At 43.0% G+C, this 18435-nt stretch overlaps 1 protein-coding gene across 1 annotated transcript in view; it reads right to left on the bottom strand.

Annotated features, from left to right (window-relative positions):
• Positions 1–18435, bottom strand: part of LOC126428299 (peroxidase-like) — a 261029-nt gene that overhangs the window by 27475 nt on the left and 215119 nt on the right. The window contains exons 8-10 of the mRNA XM_050090222.1: positions 10653–10851; positions 6703–6900; positions 302–449 (exon numbers count right to left, since the gene is read on the bottom strand). Of these exons, the coding sequence (XP_049946179.1) occupies positions 302–449; positions 6703–6900; positions 10653–10851 (545 nt within the window). The remainder of the gene's footprint in view (positions 1–301; positions 450–6702; positions 6901–10652; positions 10852–18435) is intronic.

Here is an 18435-nt window from a genome sequence, read left to right as displayed (position 1 = left end):
AACGTCTGCACTCTTACTCGCTGCACCGTACTCTGACATGCACCAACACACCTCTGCATATGTGGACTGCTGCTAGCGCCACCGTGCGTCGACCGCAGGTCAGATGCACCGCATGGTCATACCCTGAGAAGATTTAAAGCCGCAAACCGCCCACCAGAGCGTTGTTTCACCATTTATCAGCATTATCCTTAATTTATGAGCATGACTGAAGTTTCCAAATTATGATTTTTTTTGAAATAATAGGGGGACTTCGTGGACACTGGGTGAAGTCAGGAGGATACGAATGTTGTGGAGTACTCACTGGAGGTAGCCCTGGATGTTGCTGTGGAAGTAGCGGAAGGCGGCCGTGGCGTGTTCGTTGATGACTCGGGGGTCGGCGGTGTGGTCGTAGTCCTGTGCGTAGCCCTCGCCGTAGGAAAGCACGTTGTGGGTCTTCACAGTCTCCCAGCCTGCAGGACAACGCAGCAGACATTAGATTAGATTAGATTAATACTAGTTCCATGGATCATGAATACGATATTTCGTAATGATGTGGAACGAGTCGAATTTTCCAATACATGACATAATTAGGTTAATTTAACAACATACTTAAGTTAATATAAGAACTTCATTTTTTTGTGTTTTTTGTTTTTCTTTATTTTTTTATTTTTATTTTTTTTTAATATTTTTGTTTTTTTTTCTTTTTGTTCTTAATTTATATCTAAAAATTCCTCTATGGAGTAGAAGGAGTTGTCATTCAGAAATTCTTTTAATTTCTTCTTAAATACTTGTTGGTTATCTGTCAGACTTTTGGTAAGTGACCAAAGACTTTAGTGCCAGTATAATTCACCCCTTTCTGTGCCAAAATTAGATTTAATCTTGAATAGTGAAGATCGTCCTTTCTCCTAGTATTGTAGTTATGCACACTGCTATTACTTTTGAATTGGGTTTGGTTGTTAATAACAAATTTCATAAGAGAGTATATATACTGAGAAGCTACTGTGAATATCCCTAGATCCTTAAATAAATGTCTGCAGGATGATCTTGGGTGGACTCCAGCTATTATTCTGATTACACGCTTTTGTGCAATAAATACTTTATTCCTCAGTGATGAATTACCCCAAAATATGATGCCATATGAAAGCAATGAGTGAAAATAGGCGTAGTAAGCTAATTTACTAAGATGTTTATCACCAAAATTTGCAATGACCCTTATTGCATAAGTAGCTGAACTCAAACGTTTCAACAGATCATCAATGTGTTTCTTCCAATTTAATCTCTCATCAATGGACATACCTAAAAATTTCTACCTTAGCTATATGCTTCTGATTAAGGTCTATATTTATTAATGGCGTCATACCATTCACTGTACGGAACTGTATGTACTGTGTCTTATCAAAATTCAGTGAGAGTCCGTTTACAAGGAACCACTTAGTAATTTTCCGAAAGACAGTATTGACAATTTCATCAGTTAATTCTTGTTTCTCAGGTGTGATTACTATACTTGTATCATCAGCGAAGAGAACTAACTTTGCCTCTTCATGAATATAGAATGGCAAGTCATTAATATGTAATAAGAACAACAAAGGACATTAACACAGAAATTGTGTGAGGCCTCAATGAAAATCGGGAAGCAAAGAATTGGGCTTTTCTTTACTACCAGCAGTGGTGGATAGATATGGGGGAGGGGGGGGGGTGGTCGCGGCCACGCCCCGCCCCCCCCCCATCCCGCGACGCCCCCTGAGATTGACTGTTCTATTGATGACGTAATTAACCAATTTGCCAGGAAGAATAGACGCACACAGAATTCATCATTTAAGGAAGAGAACCATAATTGTAACTTTTTATGTCATAAGACTAGCTATACGCGGCGAACTTCGTTCCACCTCCGAAAATCTTTATATGTTATAGTTGACCCGGCAAACGTTGTTTTTCCATACAAATTATCTCTAGTCAGTAAGAATACTTTATACGTGTAACACAATAGCCGTTGTTGGCGGGAGCTCGTGACACAAACAATAATAATGGCCGAAAACTGTGTAGGGAGTGAGAAAAGGCTTAGGGGGAAATCCGGCAGTATCGGTCACTATTAGTTCTAGCGTTTCTACGGCAGATCGCGCGGATTTAACAATTGCTGCCGATACACGGCTCGCCCATGAGCACACAAACATGGCGGCAATTTCGTGTCGAAACGTGTTCGCCAGCATTATGAATAAGGCCAAGCGCACACGCATCGATTTTTATCGTACGTAAAAAAATTGTATGATTAAATTCTTTTAGAGGAACAAAGGAGAGCTTAGGAACTTCTTTGTTCTACTAAAGGAATTTGATCGTACGATATGTTTCCGTACAGTAAAAATCGATGCTTGGGCTAAATGTCGGTTTGGCGAATGACGCGTGCTACCCAGTTAAACTTCTCGGTCTAGTTACGTCCATCCAAAGAGGGATATTCGATTCGTTGCTTTTGGTACGTTTTCTTTTTACCTATCTATCGAACAGTGAAATATTATCACCGCTAGACACCTGGCAGGAATAGCTGATCAAGTGATAATTCATCAGTTATCGACCGGGGTTGAAAATTATTAAATTACTAAAATCGTTATTAAAAATAGGGGTTGGTGGTGGAAGGGTGAAAATTTATGGCTGTGTGTATTTTTTAATGCCACACCATAAAAAAATAAAAATAAAAAGTTCTGTCCAAAAACAAAGAAATTTTTTTTTTTTGGGATGGACCACCCTTATCACTTAGGTGTATGAAAAATAGATTACGACCGATTCTCCGACCTACTGAATATACATGTAAAATTTCATCAGAATCGATTGAGCCGTTGATTAGTGATAACTGATCAGTTATCAACTGGGGTTGAAAATTATTAAATTACTAAAATCACTATCAAAAATAGGCGTTGGTGGTAGAAGGGTGAAAATTTAGGGTTGTGTGTATTTTGTAATGCCACATCAAAAATAAAAATGAAAATAAAAAGTTCTGTACAAAAAATAAGAAAAAAATTTTTGGGGTGGACCACCCTCATCACTTAGGGGTATGAAAAATAGATTACGATCGATTCTCAGACCTACCGCATATACGTGTAAAATTTCAACAGAATCGATCGAGCCGTTTCAGAGGAGTATGGCAACTAACACTGTGACACGAGAATTTTATACATAAGGATGGCATTGTCTTGTATATGTGTACAATCAGTTTAAACAAAACTTTCTTAAACTTAAAAGGAAAATCTGGCGTCATTGTCAGCAGAATGGACAGTGAAGCCTGCTGATGGTTGGCTAGTTGGTTGATTTGGGGGAGAGGACCAAACAGCGAGGTCATCAGTCCCATCGGACTAGGAAAGGATTGGCAAGGAAGTCAGCCATGCCATTTCAAAAGAACCATCCCGGTATTCGCATGAAGCAGTTTAGAGAAATCACGGAAAACCTGAATCAGGATGGCTGGACATGGGTTTTAACCATCGTCTTCCCAAATGCGAGTCCAGTGTGCTAACCGCTGCGCCACATCGCTCAGTGGTGTCTGCTGATGAGTATAGCGGTTGTTGAGATACTGACGACATAAAGTGCATCTTTGTGAGGTATTTACTTACCATGATATGAGACTGGGATGCTGTTTATCGAGGAAGATTCACTTTCAGCATTTTCTCTCTATACAGCGATGAAGAACAGAAAAGGTGAGAAACTGACCGGCTTTAAACGTGCATTTGGTCAGTTGTTATGTCAGAAGGTTTCCACAAAGGGTTCTTAGATATAAAGAAAAATCACAGCCGCTCCCAATGGCGGATGGCCTGGCAGTTGTTGATGCATGTACCAGATTGAGGCTCAAGACTACAAGAATGTATCTTGGTGAGCTCAATGGTTAGTAGTATATGAACGTATAAAAGTACCCATGAAGGTGAGGAACAAAATCCAATATGATACATGCTGGTGATTGGTGCAGGTCAGAAAGTGTAAAAGTGTATCTCGATGATGTTTTTTATCAGCAGGTAATGAGAACGGGCTGAGCGACGAATGTGAGGACCTGTTATGTCTGTTGGAGAAGTGGTGAGCTGGAGATTTAGGTGGTTTGGGAGACTGATGTATGTAGAGATCAGCCTCGATGATGTGTTTTGTTAGTAAGGTACAAGACTGGAGGGAGATGGGACGCCATGTCCTGTAAAAGATATGCATGGGTTCGTCAAGGGATAGATGATTAACGAAAGTATGGCTGAGATTGGCAAGCTTTTATATCTGTAGAGTATGCAACATGGCTTGTACAAGGTGAGACAGAAAGGGCGGATGTTTTTGGAATATTCACGGTCAGGTAGTAGGAACAGAACGACTGATGTTGTCACGCGTTGTTACCACCTGCCATTTTGTTTAGATGAGGTCATGGAGCCGTGGACTAGGTAAATAGTGTGTTTGTTTACGATAGCTTTGTGCATGATAATGAGTCTATCGTCGCAGTTCAGTGTGACTTTCGTCGCCATTTCGCCATTTAGCAACGTTATAGACACTCGTAACACCATTTTACGTTTGGCCGAATCATTTCGTTCGCAATAAACACCGATGAATAGAAGACTGCCAGGGACTCCACGCTCAGTACGAACTGCAGAAAACGTCGAAAGAGTTCGGCAGCCATACTTCGTAGACCTGGTCGATCTGCTAGGAGACATTCTGCAGAACTGCGCCTTAGTAATCGTTCAGTAAGGCGTATTTTGCATACTGATCTAGGATTTCATCCCTACTAGATGGCCATTGTGCAACAGTTGAACCCTAGAGATTATGTACAGCGGCTAAATTTGGCTTGAGAATGGAGGCCATACTCGAGCAAAATGAGAACATGATTTTGTTTATGATAGATGAAGCTTATTTTCGTTTGAATGTCATTGTAAATCAGCAGAACTGTCGTTATTGGGCCAGTGAAAACCGGAAACTAATGCTTGAGAGACCAATTCATAGCCCCAAGGTAACTGTTTGGTGTGCTGCAACCGGTACAGATATTATTGGTCCATACTTTTTCCAGGACGACAACGGGAACACTGTAACAGTAATCTCGGAACACTATAGACGGAGGACACTGCATTCTTCCTTCCTGAACTAAAAAGAAAACGTATTCCCATCTGGCGAGTTTGGTTTCAGCAGGATGGGGCCTCAGCTCACACAGCAAGAATGACAATGGAAGCTATTTGGACTGTTTTTCGTGGTTCAGATTTGGTTGGTTTTCTCATTATCCAGACTACTTTTTGTGGGGTTATCTCAATTGTGGGGTTATCTCAATACAAGCATAAACCACGTACACCTGTAGAACTGCAGGAAGCAATTCGTGTGGAAGTCATTCAAATTGACAGAGCGATATCGGAGAGAGAGGATGCCAACTTCCGAGAGCGGCTTGAGAAGCGCATCACTGATACATACATATACGGTGATTCACGAAGATATGCAAGTATTTAAATGTGTTATTCTACAAGTAAAACTAGTAAAAAAGTCTATATAAACAAAGGTCCGCAAATGTTTCGTTGCGGAGTTATGGCTAATAAAAGATTTTGCCTGACATTTAGCAACTTCGCTAATATGAAGCCATCGCAAAACTATACGGGGTTCAAGTAAAGCACGATTTCCATTTATTTTGTTGTTATTGATCAGGTGAATCGAATAAAACAGGCCCAAGACGTGTATCTGCAGTAGCTTTCCAGAGCATTCAGAGAAGCAAAGATTATTATACAAGTAAATTTGCTTACTTTCCATAAAGAATGTAGAAACGTTTATGTCATTGTTGGCAACCGTTATTGAGTTGTTTCAGTCGTTTCCTAACCTTGAAACGAGTTAGTTTTCTGCATTATTCAGCGAAATAACATAATAACAACAGTGTATTTAAGTGAAACCACATAGTAAGTGTTGTAGTTTGTAGATTATTTATGAAATATGGATGCCTTTCAATTTTACGACAGATGAATACGCCGATACGGTGTTTATTTATGCCAAATGTGATGGTAATGCTACGGCTGTAGTTGACGAATATCTCGTACGTTATCCAACTGGCAGGATTCCGAATGCATGAACCATTAGCGGAGTATTTCGAATGTTATGGGAGACAGTTTCTCTACCTAGCGTTCATAATCAGTACAAGCGCTCGATACGTGAAGACGATGATGAGGATATTATGGATGCTGTTGAAAAGCATCCCTGTTTCACGTTTGGGACATGTTTTATTAGATTCACCAGATCAATAACAACAAAATAAATGGAAATCTTGCTTTACTTTAACCCCGTGCAGTTTTATGATGGCTCCATGTTAGAGAAGTTGCTAAATTTCAGGCAAAATCTTTTATTAGCCGTAACTCCATAACTAAAAATTTGCAGTCCTATGTTTATATGAACTTTTTTTAGTTTTACTTGTAAAATAACATATTAAAATATTTGCATATCTTCGTGAATCAGCCTCTAAATATTAGAAAAAAAACATCTGTCCTTTATGCGTCCCCGTGTACATTGAGAGGGCGACAGTAACCAATCCAATCAGAGGATCAGCTACTGGGTTGCCATGAGGATGGTATCGGACGAGAGACATCCTGATCAAGTTTTTAATCAGTATGATACATAACTGAGTTGATACACATCAAGGTCCTAACAAAGGATGTCCCTCCATTCACTGGAAAAGATAGGCCTATTGACAGATTACTGATCATTTTGTCAAGTGTTTTAGTCAGTGGGCTAGTGAAATGGAGCGGTACGCACCGAGGAAGATGGGCAGCCACTCCCAGTAGGAGATATGCTGGTGCTCGGCGATGAGGATGCGGCGAGCCTCCTGGTATATCTTCTCGTCGTCCCAGTGAGGGTTGAGGTGGGCCAGCGTTGAGGCGATGCGGTTGTGCTCTCTCAACAGGATCACCTGTAGCACCGTCAGCTGCGTGTTCTGGTTCACACGCTGGTCACCTGCAGCAAACGAACCGACAGCTGATCAAGTGACTCTGATAATCTCCAGGGCAAACACCGCCAGACGCGAGCAAGAAAATACTTACATGACGTCCAAACTCTTTATAGTCAAAATTATGCAAACGGAATATGAATCGAAACTGAAAATTTAAGGAAAAGGACCCAAAGGTGGGACATAAGTATTTGAGACAGCATGAAATCTTGAACTGACACAGCAAACATAATCAGAATTAATCAAAGGTATTTCTACTTGGTTCCAAAATATTTAGTTTCAAAATCATACAAATGAAGGTCGAGCTTTCTGGATCTTTAGTTACTGCTAGGAAAGACGAGGCGGGGCCTCACCCCCATACTGGCAGCTGTGCCGTTTGTGAATAACGTCATTGTGCTCCAGACGTAACCTCATAGAATGAGTGTTTCCGACTGCTGCAGAGTCAGTGCAGTTTGGAATCTTCAGGACAGGTTAAAATTGCATGCTGGACCTGGGCACGAACTCAGAACCTCGTCTGTCGGGGACGAAGGTTACCGACTGAGCTATACACGCACGATCCTTGACCTGCACTCACGGATTGACTTCTGGCAATACCTATCGCTTAGTCCCTGAAGTCCACATAACCTTTCATGCTTTCTTTTCTGAACTAGCACTCCTGGAAGAGAAGAAATAAGAGAGTAATTCTGTGATAATACAAAGGCTAAGCTTTTTCTGCACGTTATCTTTTTTCCCCAGAGGTGCTAGTCCGATGAGGTACGCAGGGGAGGTGCTGCGAAAGACGTGATGGCAGAACTGAAGCTGTGACTGCAGGTTGTAAGCCGAAACTCGGATGCAGGAGCGTTGCTCGTGAATGGTAACGTCTCAGGTACGAGTCTCCATATAGCTCACAGTTGCCATCTGTCAGAAAGTTCCATAAAACATTCATTACTGTAATGTCTATTGTCAGCGTGCTTTCAAGGAATCGTTACCAACTAATCGTTAAGCTCGCCATGTGTCACTCTTGTGGTCGAGTGCAGAAGCGGCAGAAGTGGGACACAGATTGATCTGTGACCCAGCAGGAATTCTCATCGCTACTAGGAATCGTTCCCAACCAATAGCAAAATTCTTCTGGTGTCAGTTTTGTGGCAGAGTGTGGAAGCAGCATTAGGGGGATAAATACTAAACTAATGGGTAATGCCTATGGTTCGGCCACACTTAATGCTCCTTCCCTATCCATATGCTGAAGTCTTTGTGTGTCATTCCGTGGCAGAAAGCGTGAGTAGGAGGAGGGAGGAGAGACTGATCTACAGGCGTAATACACGTGCATTGCGTAATGCTTATTGCCTGTTTATGTTTAAGGAATCCTTCTCAACCACTCGTTGAAGTCACCATGGTGTTAGTCTTATGGTAAGCAAAGAAGTAGCAGGAGTGAGATGAAGACTGACGTACGGACGTAACACGCACACCTCGTGGCAAATGGCAATAGTCTCTGTGCACACAAGGAATCGTTCAAAAGCATCCATTGGAGTCTCCGTGTGTCGTTCTTCTGGCAGCTGGAAGTAAAACTCCTCCCGAAGAGGCTATGAAGTCCCAACGGTACCGACCGGCCGCCGTGTCATCCTCAGCCGATAGCCGTCACTGGATGCGAATATGGAGGAACATGCGGTCAGCACACCGCTCTCCCGGTCAGTTTCCGAGACCGGTACGGCAGCTGGAGGGTGACCGAGATTGGCCTACAGACATAACACTTTCTGGGTAATGGCTAAAGTCTGCATTCGAGTCACGATTCTGCCGGAAAAGCTGCTGAAGTCTCCCTGTGTGTGGTGAAGTGTAGAAGCAGCAAGAAGGAGCATATGTATAACACACATGCAGTGTGGATAATGCTTATAGTGTTCGTGCGTTTTAAGGAATCCTTCCCAACCGCTCGTCGAAGTCACCGCGTTGCCAGTCCCGTGGCAAGTGCTGATGCAGCAGCAGGGGAGCACAGAGAGACCAACGGCGTAGGAATCTTTCCCAACCAATCTTTAAAATCTCTGTGTCTCAGTCTTGTGCCCCCATAGTGTAAAGAAGAAGAAAGGGGACAAAGACTCTACAGGCGTAACACTTGCACTTTGTAGGTGATGACTGCAGTCTGTGCGCGTTTAATTAATCTTCCCCAACCATACGAAGTATCCGTGTGTCAATCTTCAGTCAGAGTGCAGAAGTAGTACAAGGGGGATACAGACTGACCTACAGAAATACACTACTGGCCATTAAAATTGCTACACCAAGAAGAAATGCAGATGATAAACGGGTATTCATTGGACAAATATATTATACTAGAACTGACATGTGATTACATTCTCACGCAATTTGGGTGCATAGATCCTGAGAAATCAGTACCCAGAACAACCACCTCTGACCCTAATAACGGCCTTGATACGCCTGGGCATTTATTCGAACAGAGCTTGGATGGCGTGTACAGGTACAGCTGCCCATACAGCTTCAACACAATACCACAGTTCACCAAATGTAGTGACTGGCGTGTAGTGACGAGCCAGTTCCTCGGCCACCATTGACCAGACGTTTTCAATTGGTGAGAGATCTGGAGAATGTGCTGGCTAGGTCAGCAGTCGAACATTTTCTGTATCCAGAAAGGCCCGTACAGGACCTGCAACATGCGGTCGTGCAATATCCTGCAGAAATGTAGGGTTTCGCAGGGATAGAATGACGAGTAGAGCCACGGGGCTTAACACATCTGAAATGTAACGTCCACTGTTCAAAGTGCCGCCAATGCGAACAAGAGGTGACCGAGACGTGTAACCAATGGGACCCCATACCAACACGCCGGGTGATACGCCAGTATGGCGATGACGAATACACGCTTCCAATGTGCGTTCACCGCAATGTCGCCAAACACGGATGCGACCATCATGATGCTGTAAATAGAACCTGGATTCATCCGAAAAAATGACGTTTTGCCATTCGTGCACCCAGGTTCGTCGTTGAGTACACCATCGCTGGCGCTCCTGTCTTTGATGAAGCGTCAAGGGTAACCGCAGCCATGGAGCTGATAGTCCATGCTGCTGCAAACGTCGTCGTCGAACTGTTCGTGCAGATGGTTGTTGTCTTGGAAACGTCCCCATCTGTTGACTCAGAGATCGAGACGTGGCTGCACGATCCGTTACAGCCATGCAGATTAGATGCCTGTCATCTCGACTGCTAGCGATACGAGGCCGTTGGGATCCAGCACGGCGTTCCGTATTACCGTCCTGAACCCACCGATTCTATATTCTGCTAACAGTAATTGGATGTCAACCAAAGCGAGCAGCAGTGTCGCGGTACAATAAAGCACAATCGCAATGGGCTACAATCCGACCTTTATCAAAGTCGGAAACGTGATGGTAGGCATTTCTCCTCCTTAGACGAGGCATCAAAACAACGTTTCACCAGGCAACGCCGGTCAACTGCAATTTGTGTATGAGAAATCGGTTGGAAACTTTCCTCATGTCAGCACGTTGTAGGTGTCGCCACCGGCGCCAACCTTGTGTGAATGCTCTGAGGAGCTAATCATTTGTATATCACAGCATCTTCTTCCTGTCGGTTAGATTTTGCGTCTGTAGCACGTCATCTTCGTGGTGTAGCAATTTTAATGGCCAGTAGTGGGTAGTCGTTATAGCCTGCGTTTGTTTAAGGATTCCTTTCCAACCAGTCGTTGAAGTCACCGTGGTGACAGTCCGGTGGCAAATGCAGAAGCAGTAGTAGGGGGACCGGAGGCAGTCGTAGGGGGACAGAGACTGACCTGCGGCGTAGCAGGACTCGCCGTCGCTGGCTGTATCGCAGGCGGCGCTCTTGTTGTTGGAGGCGGGCGGGAAGTGGCGGCCGTGGTTGGAGGTGTCCGTCCTCAGGAGGCCCTTCTGGAAGAGTCGCAGGTTCGCCGCCGTCTGATCGTCCGACCCGTACACCAGCGAGGCATCCAGGTACGACGTCACCGCACTCAGCTGCAACCACACGGACAGCACCAACAACATAATATTTTACTATGCCTAATACGATGCACTTGCATGAAAATCAAGAGCTCAGATGGAAACCCAGTTTTAAGCAAAGAAGGGAAAGCAGAAAGGTGGAAGGAGTATATAGAGGATCTATACAAGGGGGATGTACTTGAGGACAATATTATGGAAATGGAAGAGGATGTAGATGAAGATGAAATGGGAGATACTATACTGTGTGAAGAGTTCGACAGAGCATTTAAAGACCTGAGTCGAAACAAGGACCCCGGAGTAGACAACATTCCATTAGAACTACTGACGGCCTTGGGAGAGCCAGTCCTGACAAAACTATACCATCTGGCGAGCAAGATGTATGAGACAGGCCAAATACCCTCAGACTTCAAGAAGAATATAATAATTCCAATCCCAAAGAAAGCAGGTGTTGACAGATGTGAAAATTCCCGAACTATCAGTTTAATAAGTCACAGCTGCAAAATACTAACGCGAATTCTTTACAGACGAATGGAAAAACTGGTAGAAGCCGACCTCGGGGTAGATCAGTTTGGATTCCGTAGAAATGTTGGAACACGTGAGGCAATACTGACCCTACGACTTATCTTAGAAGAAAGATTAAAAAAAGGCAAACCTACGTTTCTAGCATTTGTAGACTTAGAGAAAGCTTTTGACAATACTCTTTCAAATTCTAAAGGTGGCAGGGGTAAAATACAGGGAGCGAAAGGCTATTTACAATTAGTACAGAAAGCAGATGGCAGTTATAAGATTCGAGGGACATGAAAGGGAAGCAGTGGTTGGAAAGGGAGTGAGACAGGGTTGTAGCCTCTCCCAGATGCTATTCAATCTGTATATTAAGCAAGCAGTGAAGGAAACAAAAGAAAAATTCGGAGTAGGTATTAAAATCCATGGAGAAGAAATAAAAGCTTTGAGGTTCGCCGATGACATAATTCTGTCAGAGTCAGCAAAGGACTTGGAAGAGCAGTTGAACGGAATGGACAGGAAATGAGACACTTAAAGTAGTAAAGGAGTTTTGCTATTTGGGGAGCAAAATAACTGATTATGGACGAAGTAGAGAGGATATAAAATGTAGACTGTCAATGGCAAGGAATGCGTTTCTGAAGAAGAAAAATTTGTTAACATGGAGTGTATATTTAAGTCTCAGGAAGTTGTTTCTGAAAGTATTTGTATGGAGTGTAGCCATGTATGGAAGTGAAACATGGACGATAAATAGTTCAGACAAGAAGAGAATAGAAGCTTTCGAAATGTGGTGCTACAGAAGAATGCTGAAGATTGGATGGGTAGATCACATAACTAATGAGGAGGTATTGAATAGAATTGTGGAGAAGAGGAGTTTGTGGCACAACTTGACAAGAAGAAGGGACCGGTTCGTAGGACATGTTCTGAGGCATCAAGGGATCACAAATTTAGCATTGGAGGGCAGCGTGAAGGGTAAAAATCGTAGAGGGAGACCAAGAGATGAGTACACTAAGGAGATTCAGAAGGATGTAGGCTGCAGTAGGTACTGGGAGATGAAGAAGCTTGCACAGGATAGAGTAGCATGGAGAGCTGCATCAAAGCAGTCTCAGGACTGAAGACCACAACAACAACAATACGATACAGCAAGCCCACTGGCATTCAAAACTTCCAGTCGCCTCAGAATGGATAAGTTCAGGTCGCGTATGATTTTCAAGGGAATATTATACCGTTCTTCCTGAATAATAGTGGCAGGTTCGAGTACGCTAAAGGTGTTGGATAGCTATTAGGCAACCTTCTAAACAGTGGGAAACAAGACTCGTCCGAGCCTATCCCGTTGCTCCATAGTCCGTGTTTTGTGGCTTCGGCACCACGCTTTCCTGTAACGGGCACTTGCCTCACTGACTAGTGGTTTTGGAATTCCAGCTGCTCCTGCAACTCCATACTTATAGAGCTCCTTTCGTGTTGTTTCGGTGCTGACAGTGTTCACAAGTGCGACACTATGTTCTGCGGTGACTCTCGCAGCTGTTGCCCTCTTATTTTCTGACTCAGTTTTCAGTCGGCGCCCGTCACGGTGACTCAGCACACACTTTAGTCCGCGTTGTGACACCTTCTTCAACTCGTGTCCTTCGCCTCTTGATCAAATTCCTACTCCTCATAGGCCAAGCCAAGTAAGTGAATTTAAATATCTCGGAAGCACAATTACTGTAGACTTGAGATGTCACCAGGAGGTGAAAACTCGAATAGCCATAGCGAAGGAGGCATTCAACAGAAAGAGGAGACTCTTATGTGGCAAATTAGATAAAGGACTAAGGAAAAGGCTTGGCAAATGTTTTGTCTGGAGTGTGACACTACATGGGGCAGAAACATGGATACTGAGACGATGAAAAAAGGTTAGAAGCATTTGAGATGTGGATGTGGAGGAGAATGGAGAGAATAAGCTGGATGGAAAGAGTGAGTAATGAAAGGGTATTGGAAAGGGTTGGTGAGAGAAGATGTCTGCTGAAGGTTGTAAGAGAAAGGAAAAAGAACTGGTTGGGACATTCATTGAGAAGGGAGTGCTTGCTAGTAGATGGTTTGTGGGAGAAGACTGAGAGGAAGAAGGAGATACGAGGTGTTAGACGACATAAAGGGAAGAGGAAATTATGCAGACCTGAAGAGGATGGCAGAAGACTGGACAGCCTGGAGAACTACCATGTGAAAACGTGCCTTTAGGCAGAACACTGATGATGATGATGATGATCATAGACCTCTTCAAACATCCGTATATCTCAATATTCACAAACTCGACACCAACAGCCCCATATTTGTTCTTCCAGTCCTAGTACACTGCTCCATTAACCATACAGAAACCCACACCGATTCCATGGCGCCTTCCCATCGAACCCAACTGACTTCCTCTCCCAGACAATTAAACCTACACCAACGTTAATGTGACACACCAGTCTGCCCCACATTAAGGCTCTCTTTCTCCATTTATTCTACTCCATTCCTCATTACATCGTGTCCTACACAAAATCCCAATTCTACAATCCATATCGGCATTCCACCAATCAAGCCTTTCCAGCCTATCTCGAAATTACAATCCATATATAGCCCTTTGTTCAGACCCATACCGTAGTTAGGAGAGGAAAGGTTAGAGGATATGAACCGTACAACCTTTCACATCCTATAACCTTCCCTCTCCTAACTACCCTTTCCTAGTGCAGGTCCTTCAACACAATAGTTATTTTTACTATATTTACATTGCTGTCTCATACTTATATACAGGGTGCCACAGAAGTAATAATCAATATTCAGGGACATGGCAGGGACGATCATTCGAAACTAAAAAGTCTACTAAACATGGGCTCCAAAATGTCCATCGTCGATGCTGTAAAACAAACCTCTACTAATGCAATCTCTCCGCTTTCCACATTTTGAGAAGCGCTAGTGCGTACCAAAACAAGAGAAAATGTCCAATAAACATGGGCTCTAAAGTGCAATCCCTCAGACCTACGAACACTTGTTCCTCTTCGCAACTGTGAAACACACCTCTTCTACTGAAGAAATACTAATAGCTCTTCCCTCTCTCCTCCCGCACAAGCCATGAAGGCCCAAAGGTACCGACTGGTCCCCGTGTCATCCTCAGCCCGTGGGCGTCACTGGATGCGGGCATGGAGGGGCATGTGGTCAGCACACCGCGCTCCCGGCCATATGTCAGTTTACTATACCGAAGCCGCTACTTCTCAATCAAGTAGCTCCTCAGTTTGCCTCACAAGGGCTGAGTGCAACCCGCTTTCCGGATGGTCACCCATCCAAGTGCTAGCCCATTCCGACAGCGCTTAACTTCGGTTATCTGACGGGAACTGGTGTTACCACTGCGGGAAGGCCGTTTACACTGATAGCTCTTAAGATATGCATTTAAGAGCCCATATATACGGGGCTTTTTTGCGTAGAATCATCGTTACTCTCATGAATTCTGGCCATTCCTCCTGGGAGACCTAGTATACGTAGGGACTTCACAAAGTAATGTGTGTCATAATGCAGAAAGTAAGTTACGAATGTCGTCTCATGCTAAGACCACTCCATAGCAACAATGGCGCATTGTCAGGAGAGAGGACACGTTCTGTGTTCCCAGCAGGCACAATCCTGCTGCCACATGGATAATAGCTACATCAATCACCTTGTGCGAGTAAAATGGCGCACCAACTGGAAACGTCTCCAAGGCTGAAGTACGTGGGACGGTGAAATCGTCGTGGAGAAAAATGGCCAAATTACACACATAATCACAGTGAAATTGTGGCACTATACAGAGCAAATGCAATGTCACGTGTAGTTGTAGTGAAATGGTGCCAACAATTTGTCTAAGGACGAACAGGCGGGCCTGATGCTGGTCGAGAAGGAAACATTTTCATCTTTTCGGCAATCTGAGAGACCATCTGGGGGAGAAGAGATTTTGCGACCATAAGGGTGTTGACACATAGGTTCTCGACTGTCTCCGTGACTAAAGAGCAGATTTATATTGCCGAGGAACTGAGCGATTGGGAAAAGGTTGCGACACTTGGGGACTGTGTTAGAAGATATAGTTATGTGTCTGTGTCACTTGAAGTGTTGAAGTGCAGTATAGCATTCCATACACACACACACACACACACACACACACACACACACACACACCGTTTATTTCTTTTTGAGAGAGTGACTGAACTTGAGTAGTTATGATTTCTACTTCTTTCTTCGTTCTTCCCAAATTCTCTTCATACGTTCACTGTGTTCTCTCTTGCGTTCTTCCGACCATCTTTTTCCCGTTCTGTTCTCCGTATGTTCTTGTTTAAATGTGTGTTTCTGTATGATATTTCTAAACTGTTCTCTATTGTTTATGTTGTCTTGTGTGATCCCCAGTTCTTTGTTTTGTTTTTGCTCTTGTTTACTATCTCAAAGATTTGCCTTGTGAGCCTGCTTTTATTCGTCCTGCTGATATGTCCATAAAATTTCATCCTTCTCTTTCTAATGGTGTCTGTTATTGTTTCTATGTTTTTGTAAATCTCTCTAGTTGGTCTCTTCATCCAAATTCCTTCCCAAAACACTAGTCCATATATTTTCCTCAGAATTTTTCTTTCCTGTTTTTCAATCTCTCTGAGCTTAGTATGACCATGAATCACTGTAGTTTCTGCACTATAAAGTGCTTCTGGTAGGACTACTGTGTTGTAATGCCCTAGTTTCGCATTGACAGAAATAGATTTCTTATTATAGTGATTTCAAGTAAGCTTATATGCTTTTTGTAATCTGGAGATTCTATCTCTATCTATATTGAGTTCAGTCCTGATGGTTGAATTATCTCTCCCAGATATCTGAAATGGGCAACTTGTGCCACTTTCCCGTATTGAGTAGTAATGGGGAGGTTATCTATAGGTTTGTTTTCCATATACTGTGTTTTCTCGTAGGAGATTTGTAGCCCAGTTTTCTGTGAGATTTCGTGTAGTTTTTCCAATGCATGTTTGGCTTCCTCTCTATTGTTCGTTAGAATGGCAAGATCGTCCGCGAAAGCCAGACACTTCACCCTGATTCTCTGCTCTTTTTTAATACCAAGCTGAATTCCTTTTATTTCCTTTTCCCATGTCCTCACAATTTTTTCCAGAACCATATTAAACAGAAGGGGGAACATTCCATCTCTCTGGCGAACACCAGTATGAATATGAAATGCTTCTGATGTTTCTCCTAAGAATTTAACTTTGGAGGTTGTATCTGTTAATGCCTGTTGAATACCTGACCTTGTTTTCCTGTCAATCCTGAACTCCTCTAAGGTGTGAAACAACGTTTGTCTATCTATTGAATCATAAGCCTTTTTAAAATCGACGAAAGTTACCACAGTATTTCTACATCTCCTCATTTGCAAAATTGGTTTTAAGTTCCATATCTGTTCGATGCAAGATCGACCTTTGCGAAGCCCTGCCTAATACTCCCCTATTAACTTGTCAGCTTGTTCCTCTAATCTGTTCAACAAGGACTTTGAAAGAATCTTGTATATTACAGGGAGCAGTGAAATTCCCCTGTAATTATTTGGATCGATTTTTGCACCTTTTTTTTGGAGAGGGTGAATTAATGCACATTTCCACTCTGCAGGTATTTGTTCAGTTTCCCAAATATTTGATATAATTCTGTGGGTTGCTTGTGTGAGATTATTGTCATTTAATTTCTGCTATGATTCCGTCTTCCCCTGGAGACTTGTTGCTCTTCAAAGAATTGATTATTTCCTTTACCTCGTTAAGTGATAGTCAATTTGAATCCGGATTGGATGTGGGTTTTTCGAAATATAGTTGTTCTGTCGGAGGCTAGCAGTTGAGAAGTGAGTGAAAATATTTAGCTAAAATTTGACAGTTCTTTTTAGGGTTGGTTCCTAGTGATCCATCGGACCGGCGAAAACACAGATTAGGTGGTTGATACCCTGCTAGATTTTCTTTGAAAATTTTGTAAAAATTTCTGGTGTTGTTCTTGATAAATTCTTGTTCAATTTCTTTAAGCCGGCTTTTATCATATCTAGGTTTTTCTCTTCGTATTGCCTTGGATGAACTTTTATTCTCAAAAATTCCTGCCATTTTTCTGTAGTATTGTTGCTACTGAAAGTTTTCCAAGCCTGTATTCTTTCTTCTATTGCTTGATCACGTGCACTGTTCCACCATCTGTGTTTTCTCTTTCTTGGGGGTTTGCCAAATTTCGTAGTGTTTTTCAGTACTTCTGCAAGTTCATTCCAGTTCGTTGCTTTTGATTGCCCAATTTCCTGCAGAATTTCCCTCTTATTAAGTTTAAGGTATTCTGTATCAATTCTGTTTTGTTCATTGGTGGTTTCTTTCTGTTATTCTGTTATGTTGAAATCTAATCTTTATTTGCAGCAGATGTTGGTCTTATATATGGTGTTTCAGAAGTGATGGTCAATAATTCAGACACGGAAAGTACAGGCCAAAAGAAGCTAAAAAGCTCCAATAAACATGGTCCCACAAACCAACCGTTGTCGAGATACAACATAGTTTCTGTTGCGGTTTGTCAGTGTCTAGGAACAAGTGGCATCTCTAAACGTTAAAGTAGCTGATCTAAATGTTGTTCGTGAGTCTGTATGCAGTACTGAAGTCGTCTCTGTAACCAGTTGCGAATCCTCTTAGTCAGTCCTGGGGATTTCTGTAAATGCTAAAAGACTGCTTCTATCCGCAAGCATAATTCCTGAAGAAAGTTGTCCTCGGTAGCGTAGAGCAGGCTTTTAACATTACTTCACAAATAGAAATCTGCTGGATTTAAATTCGGAGACCTCGGGTGCCATGGCATAGGCCATCCTCTACGTACCCAATGCTGACCATATGTCCAATCTAGAAGCCGGTAGTGGAGCATCGTCATGCGTGAACCACATGTTCAGGCGTCGGTTCAGTGGGACATCTTCATGTACATCTGGAAGTACAGACCGCAGGAACCGCATGTACTGCTGTCCGGTTAGTCTGTGGTGGGAAGTGTGGTCCAACTATGCAGTCTCCGAGCAGTCCTGCCGTTCAACGAATAACGCTGCTCATGTCATGAAGCGTGTGTTGCATTAGGATAGACATCGGCGCAAATATGACAGTTATGATACACTACTGG

The sequence above is a fragment of the Schistocerca serialis genome, chromosome 12 (assembly GCF_023864345.2).
Source record: "Schistocerca serialis cubense isolate TAMUIC-IGC-003099 chromosome 12, iqSchSeri2.2, whole genome shotgun sequence".
NCBI classification, from domain to species: domain Eukaryota; kingdom Metazoa; phylum Arthropoda; class Insecta; order Orthoptera; family Acrididae; genus Schistocerca; species Schistocerca serialis.
This window is presented reverse-complemented; position numbering and strand designations above follow the sequence as displayed.